This window comes from Cyprinus carpio, chromosome B7, assembly GCF_018340385.1.
Source record: "Cyprinus carpio isolate SPL01 chromosome B7, ASM1834038v1, whole genome shotgun sequence".
NCBI classification, from domain to species: domain Eukaryota; kingdom Metazoa; phylum Chordata; class Actinopteri; order Cypriniformes; family Cyprinidae; genus Cyprinus; species Cyprinus carpio.
Genome location: NC_056603.1, coordinates 42719493 through 42732880, shown reverse-complemented (window position 1 = coordinate 42732880; position 13388 = coordinate 42719493). Strand labels below are relative to the sequence as shown.

General features: G+C 36.8%; 2 protein-coding genes across 2 annotated transcripts in view; both read right to left on the bottom strand.

Annotated features, from left to right (window-relative positions):
• Nucleotides 1-486: 486 nt before the first annotated feature.
• mrpl21 (mitochondrial ribosomal protein L21) lies at nucleotides 487-6229 on the bottom strand. Its single transcript, XM_042728776.1, has 7 exons — nucleotides 6071-6229; nucleotides 4818-4878; nucleotides 4135-4220; nucleotides 3878-4041; nucleotides 1645-1697; nucleotides 740-843; nucleotides 487-648 (listed from the first exon to the last, which is right to left on the bottom strand). Exons 1-7 carry the CDS (start codon nucleotides 6138-6140, stop codon nucleotides 584-586), a joined length of 603 nt encoding a protein of 200 aa, XP_042584710.1. The 5' UTR covers nucleotides 6141-6229; the 3' UTR covers nucleotides 487-583.
• Nucleotides 6230-7371: 1142 nt separating this feature from the next.
• The window catches only part of LOC109089058 (probable E3 ubiquitin-protein ligase HECTD4), an 87479-nt gene continuing 81462 nt past the window's right edge, over nucleotides 7372-13388 (bottom strand). Inside the window, exons 74-76 of the mRNA XM_042728769.1 lie at nucleotides 12950-13145; nucleotides 12093-12315; nucleotides 7372-9928 (exon numbers count right to left, since the gene is read on the bottom strand). Of these exons, the coding sequence (XP_042584703.1) occupies nucleotides 9792-9928; nucleotides 12093-12315; nucleotides 12950-13145 (556 nt within the window). The 3' untranslated portion in view covers nucleotides 7372-9791. The remainder of the gene's footprint in view (nucleotides 9929-12092; nucleotides 12316-12949; nucleotides 13146-13388) is intronic.

Here is a 13388-nt window from a genome sequence, read left to right as displayed (position 1 = left end):
AATTTAAATCAATACTTAGAAAAGTTGTTGCTACGCCTTTTAGCCAATCAGAGTTGAGCACGTGAATGGGACGACCAATCAGAGGCGTTTCAATTAGTCACCACACAGAAGAGCCGCTCAAAACAGCAGTTTTGTTCAGTGCATGTACACTTGGCTTTTTAATGTCAACAACATCCAGATACAGTCACTGTTTACATGCCAAAACCTCATCTGTGTTCTCCAGTTAGACATTATCTGATAAAATAAGCAGAATTCACAGCTGCTCCTCACAGACTCAATTTATACGCATTCAAAGAGCATCTAGGCTAATGAATCTGATCTATTGAATTATCTGTTCACTGCTTCACAAAACCTGATTTTGTCATTACTAATGATTATCAGATCATGCAGTGTCTTTAGAGCTCGACAGACTCAAGGATTCTGTGTGAGACAAACACATCTAATGTGACATACAATACAATAATACACAGCAACTCGAGCCAAAAATGATCAAGACATATCTGAAAACTTTATTTACATGGTCTCAAACATGAAATTGCTTATGGCATATTTCTGCTGCCAAATGCACCACGTCGTCCGCTGGTCAAAACAGCTTTGGTGAAACCTCAATGGTGTTGATCCGTAGTACGGTCTGCGGCTGAATAATGACTGTGAGGGCAAAAAGTGGAATGAATGCACCGGTGAAAAATTCAAACAATGAAAGATGAAACATCAATTCTGGATTTATTGTTCCTCATACTTCTCTTTTTTTGAAATCGATGTCTCTTCCAGAATCTCATGTGAACCATTGGCCAGGACTCGGTCTTCTCAATGACCGTAGCGTGAACTTGTACTAAATCACGGCTGAGCAGCAAAAGCACATGTGATCAAAGCAGATATTAATAACATCAGCTCTACTAACACAATCTGAAAATACAGTAAAGTTAGCACAGAGAATAACTGACAGAGAGGAAAAGTGTCAGATATTCAACTAAACCTACCAATGCATAAAAAAGTCTCTCTTCATGAACAACCAAAAAAATATATATATTTGTTTTAAATGTAGATGCACCAAAGTTTTGTGTCCATTCTACCTCGTCTATATAAACCCACAATCCATCATAACATCAGACCATGAATAATGTCAGAAATGTGTACAAACTCAAACCAGATGCACTGTACGTACAGTTAACTCATCTTCTGGTAAGAATACCGTGATTCCCTTCAGGCATCTGTTATAAGTGTATTTCTGCACACATTTCAGGTTTGTTTTTCAAGGAAATGCGGCGCATTTAAACACAAACTCACGAATGTCTTATTTTCCACTAAATAATGCACTCTGGGTATTTAAATGGTGGAGAGCACTCTGTATGTGATCGTCAGACTTGTGCATAAAATAAAGCAAAGATTATATATTAGCACAATAAAATGACAGAATATACAACATTTGATTTTCATCAGTTTATCTCGTGAACTCCAGCCTCACAATCTTTCAGCTTTCTCCCCTAACTGCTAATTATTGTATGTAATTTCTTTTCTTAAATACATGTGTATTTAATACGTAATCTTATATCTCTACAGATGAACAATTTGTATTAAACTGTGACTGCATAAACATCATATTAGTTTCAAACTTGAGAAACTAGAATAACATTTGCATCTCACCTGAGAAGTGGCTTTCCAACAAGAGTGAAATCACTTCCTCCAACTAACAGCACCTGCAACGAAGCACTAGCATGAAAACTTCATTTACTATACAGATATATATCTTGTGTTGCGTGCAAATAGAAGGTAACAAAACTGACAAGATTTAGGAAACAAAACATGCATTTACTGAGTTCAGGAATAATACCGTAACTTCTTGAATTACGCACAATATATCTGTTAAACTATTTCTCAGTATCAGCCAAATAATAAATGATATGTAACTGGAATAATCCTCAGGGATGGGACCTCAAAAACAAAAAAGGCCTGATGCTCATAATTTTTGAAAACAGCATTTTGCAGCTGGATATTTTATTACAAAAAATCTTGAGGGCTGTCACTAACAATTATTTTGGTAATCAAGTAATCTGTCGATTATTCTGTCGATTAATCGAGTAATCGGATTCTTATAATTAATTTTTTTTGTAGTAATAAAAATAGACCTAAATGAACAATAGCCGTTAAAATACATATACAATAGCAATGAGACAATAATAATTTGTTCAAATAAAGTATCAAAAGCCGTTTTTGTTGAACAAAACTGTTAAAATACATAATGCATTACAAATAGTTTTGTCAAACGATTATAAACATTTTTGTTCATGTAATATATGTGTGTACTGTGTTTATTTATTATGTGTATATAAATACACACACATACAGTATATATTTTGAAAATATATACATTTATACGTATATACCTATAAATATTTAATATACAAATATAACAATCTTCTTGTGTATTTATATATACATAATAAATATACACAGTACACACACATATAATATGTAAACAAAAACTTATTTAGGATGCAACTAATCGTGATTAATCGTTTACAGCACTAATTATAAACAAGAGATAATGTACATTACGCGTTATAACAACGGCCAGCAGAGGGCGCCAGCGGCCTGACGATTGTTTTACACTTTACTGCGTAAACTAATCCTTGTTTAATACTGACATTTAATTCAAATGTCCAGTTAATCATTCTTCATGATAGAAAAGCTACAGTCACTGTAACTTCTTCAATATGTGGACAAGGTTTGAGCTTTTATTTTGAAATCGCGATGAACAGTTAGGATATTAAAAAATGTTGTCGATGTATTCTCCTGGGTTTGCGCAGATATAAGTGATTTACTTTACAAATCTGATGAAATGGCGCACGTTGTGCCCACATAAAAACTATAAAAAAAACAAAAACACAAAAAAACACACAGATATAGACTGACATACACCACACACATAAATAATAACAATACAGTTTGTGTGGAGCAGCATTTACTGTGAACCTACACGCATGTAAATAATTAGAGTGCATATATTAAACCTGCGTATATTTAATTAATTCAATCATAGCGTTTGTGAATTCTTTATAGCATTATGCTTTAATATGATTTTGAAATGGGTTTAATATGTGACCCTGGAGCACAAAAGCAGTCTTAAGTCTCTGGGGTATATTTGTAACAACAGCCAAAAAAAATACATTGCACAAAACAAAATCATACATTTTTATTTTATGCCAAAAATCATTAGGATATTAAGTAAAAATCATGTTCCATGAAGATATTTTGTAAATTTCCTACTGTAAATATATCAAAACTTAATTTTTGATTAGTAATATGCATTGCTAACAACTTCATTTGCATTTGGACAACTTTAAAGACGTATTTATAGAATTTTTTTTATTTATACAACCCCTCAGATTCCAGATTTACAAATAGTTGTATCTCGACCAAATATTGTCCTCCTAACAAACCATACATCAATGGAAAGATTATTTATTCATCTCAATTTAAAAAAAAAAAAAAATAATCGACCCTTATGACTGGTTTTGTGCTCCAGGGTCACATATGTGGAATGGACCACTTCCGGTATTTTACCGATTACTCAACACGGACAAAATGCAATCGAGGTGTTTTTAAAAATCGAATACTTGAATAGAATCGAGGAATCACTGCAGCCCTAGAAATCTCATATATTGTGCCTCTGAATCTTGGAATGGCCTTAAAATTGTTTAAGGACCCAACTGGCCATTTGGATAACGACGATGACCCAAAAACATTTACACGGATCCTCCCACTGAGGTCAGAAAGTACAGAAGTCCCATCCCTGAACCTGTGCTTCTGCAGGCCAGCGAGCTGCACAGCAATCTGTGTGAGGATCTGAGTGCAGTGTTTGAGCGGATGAGAACACCTTCTCCATTCTTATCCTGTCGCCACACGCCGCATCAATGTGGTTTTCGATGAGGATCAGGTCTTCATCGGTCACTTTCCACTGACGGCTGGCGAAGTGAACTACAGCAAACAAGCGTCCATACGCTCCCTCCTCAATCAGACCGTTCACCTTCTGCACGACCGCTGTGAGAACCAGTCAGTAAAACACAAGAACATCAGACTCAAAACCAGCAAATCACGCTCGTTCCGCTTGCAGGGTCTTTGACCTTCACTTGCCTCGATGCCGTCTCTCCTCCTCTTCAGCATCAAACGCAGGGAGCTCAGGCCACGGCGGTCTGGAGAGGGACGTCTGTGGTACATAACTCACACACAAAAACAAACACATTAAGCATAATATTAGAAAAGCATCACTCAACACTAGAACAGATATCTAAGAACACGCCAACTATTACATGTCCTCAACAAGTCTGAAAAATTAACACATTCTGTGAAAAAAAGAGCTACTATCAGCACATATCTATAAAAGATTATTTTCCATCACTGAATTAAAAAACATGATAAAATAAATCAGGTCACCGCAACTTGTTTAGTAATTTCTAGCGATTCTGACTTTACGAATTGTGATAAGAATTGTGAGATTTTATTATTTTAATCCATTACAGAAACACACTTCCATAAATAGACAGGATAAAATTATATATATATATATATATATATATATATATTATATATATATATATATATATATATATAATATATATATAGGTTCCATCAAAGATGTTGCTTGTCAGTTTTAGCAGAAAGAAGACACAGTGTGAGATGTTTGTAGATTTTATCCACAGTTTTTTCTAGTGTATCTCATTTCACCAGCAGACCAACAGCCGAAAAGGCTTACGTTATACATTTAGGGATCTCAAAAGAGACCAAGACACACATGCACACTAGAGAGATGAGGTTACCTGGCAGGATAGATGATGCTGCTGGAGCTCTGGAAGCGCTTCAGTGCCGGAACCACACAACCTGCGACACGGGACAGGGACTATTCAGACAGATGCACACTATACAGGGACCACTCAGACAGATACACACTATACAGGGACCACTCAGACAGACACACACTATACAGGGACCACTCAGACAGACGCACACTATACAGGGACCACTCAGACAGACGCACACTATACAGGGACCACTCAAGACAGACGCACACTATACAGGGACTATTCAGACAGATGCACACTATACAGGGACCACTCAGACAGATACACACTATACAGGGACCACTCAGACAGACACACACTATACAGGGACCACTCAGACAGACGCACACTATACAGGGACCACTCAGACAGACGCACACTATACAGGGACCACTCAGACAGACGCACACTATACAGGGACCACTCAAGACAGACGCACACTATACAGGGACCACTCAGACAGACGCACACTATACAGGGACCATTCAGACAGACGCACACTATACAGGGACCACTCAGACAGACACACACTATACAGGGACCACTCAGACAGACACACACTATACAGGGACCACTCAGACAGACACACACTATACAGGGACCACTCAGACAGACACACACTATACAGGGACCACTCAGACAGACACACACTATACAGGGACCACTCAGACAGATACACACTATACAGGGACGCATATGCATTGCTAAGAGCTTCATCTGGACAACTTTAAAGATGATTTTCTTAATATTTAGATTTTGTTGCACCCTCAGATTCCAGATTTTCAAATAGTTGTATCTCAGACAAATATTGTCCGATCATAACAAACCACACATCAATGGAAAGATTATTTATTCAGCTAATTTTAAAAACTGACCGTTATGACTGTTTGTGCTCCAGGGTCGCTACATATTTAGAGAGCAAATTATAGCGGTATTTGAAATTATTACAGTTATTACTTTTGTTTGACATTTGTTTATATTAATAATGTAAAATTACAATAATTTCTTGAACTCAGCCTCCGAAAAATGCAAATTTTAACGAAACGTTTAAATATTGTTTTTCCTCGAAAGAGCTGAAACTGACACCGAGCTTAAGGAAAACACACACACACACACACACACACACACACACACACACACACACACACACACACACACACACACACACACACACACACACACACACACACACACACACACACACACATATATATATATAAAGTCATACAGACGTTTCTCCGTGTTTAGTGATAAACGCGCTCCCGCGGCGCGGAGAAGAATATTCCTCAGACTCAAAGTCATCTCCGCGGTGAGCGAGCGCCGGAAGCACGAGGAGAGGAGAGGGCGGTAAAACACCTTCCGACGAACACATCACCGCAATGCAAAGGTTCCTAGCTGGACTTCCTTCTTCTGAGCAGCTGACAAACCACTTCCGCCACCAAAACTACTGCGCATGCGCACATCAATATAGCCTAATTTTTCCTCACACTTTACAATAATAATAATTATTTTGCATTATTGTAAGGGGTAAGCGTAGACGTTAATAAAACACAATATAATTGGTAGAAATGTCAATTTATTATTAACTTCCGGTTTTTCCTGTATCCCTTCTATATGCTTTGAACTTGTTTTTGTTGATAGAATAAGACCCTCATCCTTCTTTTTATTTTTTCCTGTTTTATTCTACTTTATCATTACGCTGTGGTTGTTTTTTCCCATTTCTTTCTAATGGCTGCATCAACACTAATCATATGTTTTCAATGTGCTGTTAATGTTTGTAATTGAATTTGATGCCTTAATATAAAAAAAAATAAAAAAATAATAACAAATAAATAAATAAACTGTCCACCATATTTTCCAGTGCACAATTTAATGTAAATGTGCAAGGTTTCCAGTTTTTTAATTAAATAACTAGAAGAATGACAAAGCACAGTAAACAGTAAAACTGATTTTGTTACCAACCAGGGTGTTTATAATTACTACAATACATTAAAAAATGATAAGAAATGCAAGTTTGCAATATCAAACCACATAATGAGCTTTTCTTAACAGCTAAAGAATAGCGCTCGCTCTTACGCCAAGAAACAAAGAGATGACATTCTGGGATAAAAATCAATAAAGTACAAGCCACATTTATTTAAAACAGTCCGATTCAGAGTATTAAACAGGAATACTATGCATTTCCCAGAGTTTGAGAAAGAAGAGACGACAGCACTGTTGTGTAATACATCAATGTTTTATTTTAGAGACACAGAAACTCCTGAACTTCAACACCTCTGCAGATTCATTCACACACCAGTGTTTGTTCCAGGTGCGCAGAGGTAAGACTGGATAAAACAGAACGCAGTCATAAATAATCCTAATAAATATCCAGTAAATGTACAACACATACTTCACTGCATTCAGCTTTTTGTGCGGATGTCTTTTCACAGACTTCTACTGTTCTCCAGAGAGGCAGCGAGAAAGAAATGAAGGGACTATCTCTGATAGCAGCAGTTGACCATCTCAAAAAAATCAAATAATAATAAAACAATAACAAAAAACGCAAAAAAACAAAACCCGATTATAGTGCTGAAATGATGAGATTTTCAAAGAAGTACATCTATGGTAGCATCAAGTGTGTTTGTAATGATGGCTGTACGTTACAGAACTCATAAAGCAGCTCAATGGTTCACCAGGAATGTCACAATCCTATGAAGAACATCCCTTTTATATTTCCATTTCAAAACAGTAGTATCTTTATAGACACAGAAAAAGTTTAATTTAAAAATGTAAACACAATTAAAATAGCCTTTTAAAAACATTTTCTCTTTGGGAGGGAGGGGGTTAAATAATGACCAAAGAAACTAAAGCGATTTGTAAATTTTGGGTTCTCCGATGGAGATTTGGGTGCGAAATCATCCCTCATAAGCAATAAAACTGCCTGCAGCAGAGCAGTGCCAGAAGATAATGCAGTTGGCAACCTAAAAGTATTCAAGGATGGATGTTATTTTGGCAACCAAGACCATAAACGTAGCACCGCTCCAAACTGAAGAGCATGGCAGGGAGGATCTCGCATTCAGTCTGCAGCAGACGTTTTCTGCATCAGAGATATATTACTATAGCTCGTTTCTGTACAGTTACAGACCTGAACAGCAGATGTACCTTTAATAATATAGGCAGATATTTGTGTCGTGAAGCAGTCTTGCCATTTATAGCTCAAATTCTTAAATATGCTCGATCACATGCGCACTTGTAGTTCCCGGACAGAGCCTGTCACTTCAACAGTTCCTTGAGATGTTTGAATCATTGAGGGCCTAAACCCTTTCAAGCCTCTAAACGGGTGAACCTCGCAAAACCTGTCAAGGAAATACTCTGGTGTAAGGAAAATTAAGTATGATTTGAGACCACTGAGGTTTTTTGGCATTACATTCATGATGATAATTAATTACACAACAGATGTCAGGTGTATTGCCTGGTCAATTTAGAACAAAACAACAGCACCACAAACTAAATAAAACGGGCAAACGTATCATGTGTTTTACGGTAAGGAGAATTAGGGGGGAAATAAATATATAAATAAATAAGTCAAATAAGGTGCATGACAATTGAGGGAAAATACAAAAAATAGGTGCATTAGGGTAATGACAATTGGGAAGAAATGCAAACAAAAAAATTACAGGTGTTTTAGGGTAATGAGAATTGAGGAAAAACGCAAACAAAACATGAGAATTGAGGGAAAAATAAAAAAAAATAAAATACAATTGGGTGCATTACAGTAATTGAGGGGAAATAGAGGTGCATTGGAGAAAAAAATAGAGGTGCATTGGAGCAATAAGGACTGAAGGAAAATGCAAAAAATTATTTGCATTAGGGTAATGACAAATGGCAAGAAATGCAAACAAAAAATACCAAGTGAATAAGGGACTGAGGGAAATAATCAACTGAGGGAAAGTGCAAAAAAAAAAAAACAGAGGTGCATTAGGGTAATGACAACTGAGCAACTGAGAAAAAAAAAAAAACAGAGGTGCATTAGGGTAATGACAACTGAGGGAAAGTGAAAAAAACAGGTGCATTAGGGTAATGACAACTGAGGAAAAATGCAAAAAAAAAAAACAGAGGTGCATTAGGGTAATGACAACTGAGGGAAAGTGAAAAAAAAACAGAGGTGCATTAGGGTAATGACAACTGAGGGAAAAATGCAAATAAAAAAAAAACAGAGGTGCATTAGGGTAATGACAACTGAGGAAAAATGCAAATAAAAAAAAAACAGAGGTGCATTAGGGTAATGACAACTGAGGAAAAATGCAAAAAAAAAAAAAAAACAGAGGTGCATTAGGGTAATGACAACTGAGGTAAAATGCAAATAAAAAAAAAAACAGAGGTGCATTAGGGTAATGACAACTGAGGTAAAATGCAAAAAAAAAAAAAAAAACATTCATGGTACAAAAAGGGTTTATATTTTGGACATGTTCTTGACTGGTTTCGTGAGATTCACCCCACATGTATATTGAAAGATACAAGTATAACTTTGAGCCGAACGGTTAAGTCCTTTGCAAAGATAAATTCGGCATCTCTGAAGATGAATGTGCGTCAACAATCACTGTCACTAACGGAGAGAAGGCGGCGGCAGTGACTGAGGCACACTGGGAATGCAAAGATGAAAGACTGATTAAATGAGAGGAAGAGAGAGAGAGATTAAATGTTTACAAAGGGAGAAAAACAGTTACAGTGCCATTTCCTTCACATCTGTCGATGAACAGCACATGTAGGTCATTTTATAAAATTGTGGCTTACTCTTCACCACCGCAAGCTGCTGTCGCCGCCCTCCGTCAAACACACGCTAACGCTAGTCTCTGTAAAGACGAACTGGTCTGGGCTGATCAACTTCCTTCATGACTATCTTGAAAAAGAAGTGAGAACTGAAGTAATCACTTATGGTGGTGTGTTCGACGGGGATCTGAGAAATCAGGTTTAACCGCTGAGAGGATCTTCACGATAGTGGATAGCGTAGCGCAGCTTCTCCAGCATCACGTCGAGGGAAGAGTACTGCGGCAGCTTGACCATGAACATGCAGGTCTCCACGCGAATGTAACGCAGATCTGCTGAACCTGAAACAGAGTTAACAGCTTCAGAACAATTCAAAACCAGTGAAGTCACATCATATTCCTCTAACCACTTTATTTAAATACTCAAGACCAATAGCAATTTAAGAAAAGATGTTTTAGAAAAGTTTTCTATTGTCAGTTTACACAAATTCACAGCTATGAAAGCTTATTTCCATTTGTTTTTTTTTGTTTTGTTTTTTTTTTCCTCACAATTTTGACCTTTATTTTTTTTTTTTAATCTTACAATGCTGATATTTCTTTCAGGGATAACGAATCACAATTACCCTTAAAAAAAATTCTGTTGTCAATTTGCATGGTTTCAAAGCTATATAATTAAAAAAAAGACTATTGCGGCTTTATCTCACAGTACTATTTTTTTTCTCGCAATTGTGAGTTTATATCTTACAATTCTCACATTTTCTTCAGAGATAACAAGTCACAATTACCCTTTTAAATTCTGTTTATAATTCTATTATTTATTTATTTCCATGGTGGAAAAAAGCTTCATACAAAGCTGTTTTGAATTTATGAAATCAAAGTGATACTTTTTACAATGCTTGACAATTTTGTAATAAAAATAGTCAACCATCAGCAATGTTTCAGTGCATTTTTTTTTACTATTAACAGCAAACAATGGTTTGTTTTAAGTGTAGGGGTGTGCAATATATATTGTTTGCGATAATATCGTAATTGTTGTTTTAACGATGTGCAATTTGACATTATCGAATATTTTGCAAAAACCTTTCAAAACACCTACGGAGTGCAGTGCGCAGTTCTTTTTCAGTCTAATAAAATACATTTAGAGAGATCAAAAAATTCAAGACATGGGGACAGAACATTTATATTTCATATAGTAAATCAATATCGCACAAAGAGTCAATTTTTCTCTCCAAAAAAGACCATGATTACAAATATAATATTGATTTTTTTTTTTCAGCAGTTAAAAAAACAAAGTTAATTAAGAGATTTGTGTTTTAGAAGCCATAACTGGCTGTTTTTGCTCTATTTCGACAACAAAAATAACTCCAGCCAAAGCACTGTTTAACGCAACTTACCAGTGTTTGGTTCCTGAATGAATCACTCTTTTAAATGATTTGGTTCAATCTCAATGACTCACTTATTAACAGTGACTTGCTGCCACCTACTGGCAATTTTAATTTTACATTTAAAGTTTCTTTTTATTATTTAGATAATTTCGAATAACAGTACTCAACGTTTTATGTCTAAAATACTAAAACATTTTTATATTTTTATTTTAATTACATATTTATGCATTTGTTATTGCAGGTTAAGCATTCATGTCCTGCAATAAACAGTAGTGTGTGTTAATGCATCTAAATGCTACTTCAGACTCAGCTTCTGTGTTTCTTCTGCATTGCAAAGATGAATTTTGTTGATACTGATTTCATTTGCTTGGTAACAGCCCAAATGTCTTATTTATTCTAATTCAATGATTAAATGTAAGAATTTGTCTCAAAAGATAAAGCACATTTTATCACATGCCCATTAAAAAGGTAATCTCAATTTAAACTTATTGTAAAAGATTAATTTCTATCAGTGTGAACTGACCACACAGAAAATGAAGAATATCAAAAACATTAGGAGTCAGTCCTTAAGATACCAGCACAATAACACACTCAGCAAAACATTGTCTAATTATCGTTATCGATAAAATCCTAGAAAATATCGAGAAAATATCGAGCGCAATTCTTGTGCAAAAGTTTCTCTTCGGCAGTGAAACCATATGTACGTATAAAGCTTGGCTACACCAATGCAATCATTATTTTCAATTATTGCCCTTGATATTGTAATAAGAATTATTAATAATGCTGATTAATAGAATGCATTAAAAAAAAAATAAAAGTCTGTATCTGGGGAAAAAGCACATCATATTCGTATAGGCAAAAGATAAAACAAGCTGAGAACGGTTTATGAATTGATACTGTATTATAGCTTAGCAGCATGGTTATTCAAATTGGAAATAAATTATATACAGAAATATACCAAATCCTGTTAAGATCACTAAAGCTGTGTACAACATTAAATAAATCTCTTGCATTGCACTGTAACTGCACTGACGGCACAGTTCATGAGAGTGCAGAATTTGTTGGGCATTTGTGTTAATTTCTGGCCCTGATCATGTCGACAGTGAATGTGTGACACTCACCCACCGCCCCATCAGGGGGGGCGATCTTCATGGGGTACGGGGGCACGTGAGCCGTGTCGGGGCCGCCGTCTTTACAGGGGCAGGTGAAGGGGATTCGCTCCTGGTTGCAGGCGAACTTGATGAACTTGCTGAGCTCCTCCTGCGTGAACACCTCGAGCGCGGCCCAGAAGAACTCAATGTGCTGGTCCGTCTCCATCAGTCCCACCTGATACATGGTGTGAGCCTGGATCAGGAGAACGGGTTCGGTTAGTTAACAAGTTGGACGGTCCTGTTGTCAATTTGGTAAGCAAACGTGTAAAAAGTGGCATAATGTACACTCAGAGGCATGTAAATGAAATCTAAATGCATTATAGTTTCAATATACATTAAGTGCAATTAGCTGAACTTTATAGATCTTTTGACCCACTTAGTTGGGGCTTAAAGGGAGAGTTCACCCATTTGCTGTTAATTTAAGAACTGTTTGTTCATTATTACAGGTAATAATGTTCAGTTTCTTGCACAGTCGAATCGTTTCGCTTCATAAGACCGCATTATATCATCAGGAGCCACGGGTATTAATTTCGTGTGGCCTGAATATGCTTTTCTGACTCTCACAGGGACAGTAACTGCTGACTTGCATTTTAAGAATCTCCAAGGATCACAGTTTCAGCTAAAAACCTTCCTTACTATTTAACTGAAGATAAATGGCCTGAGGGTGAGTAAATTAACAGAAAATTTCATTTTTGTGCGAACTGTCCCTTTATGTGCACTTCTTTTTCACGAGGGACTAGAAGTCAACAAAGACGAAGGCAAGCGGTGACATCTCAACGCAGGTAATGAAAGCACAGGACAGCGAGTTGAGCGGTTCCCGGTCAGACCTTGAGGAACTCCAGGCTGATGTCCGGCAGGCCGCAGGTGCGCAGCTCCACCTCAGCGGGGCTCAGTAAGGTCAGGAGCTGCAGGGGTATGATGGAGCCCAGACCAGCGCGGACGGCCGACATACACTCCTCATTCTGCAGCTCCCGCAGGCGCAGCTCTCGCACCGCTCGCACGTACACATCCTTATTCTCCCAGCTGAACAAACACACACACAACTACATGCATCAGAGATCAACTATCTATTAACACATTTAAAAAGCACTCAGCATTTCTTTGTTCAAGAATCCCTGCAATAAGCACAGCACATCCACTTTTGAGACTAATATCAAGTAAAACTTAAGCTACATGAAAGGGATAACTCACCCAAAAATGTAGCCATTGACTTTCATAGTGTTTTATATATACTGTGGAAGTCAATGGCTACTGTCAGCTGTTTGG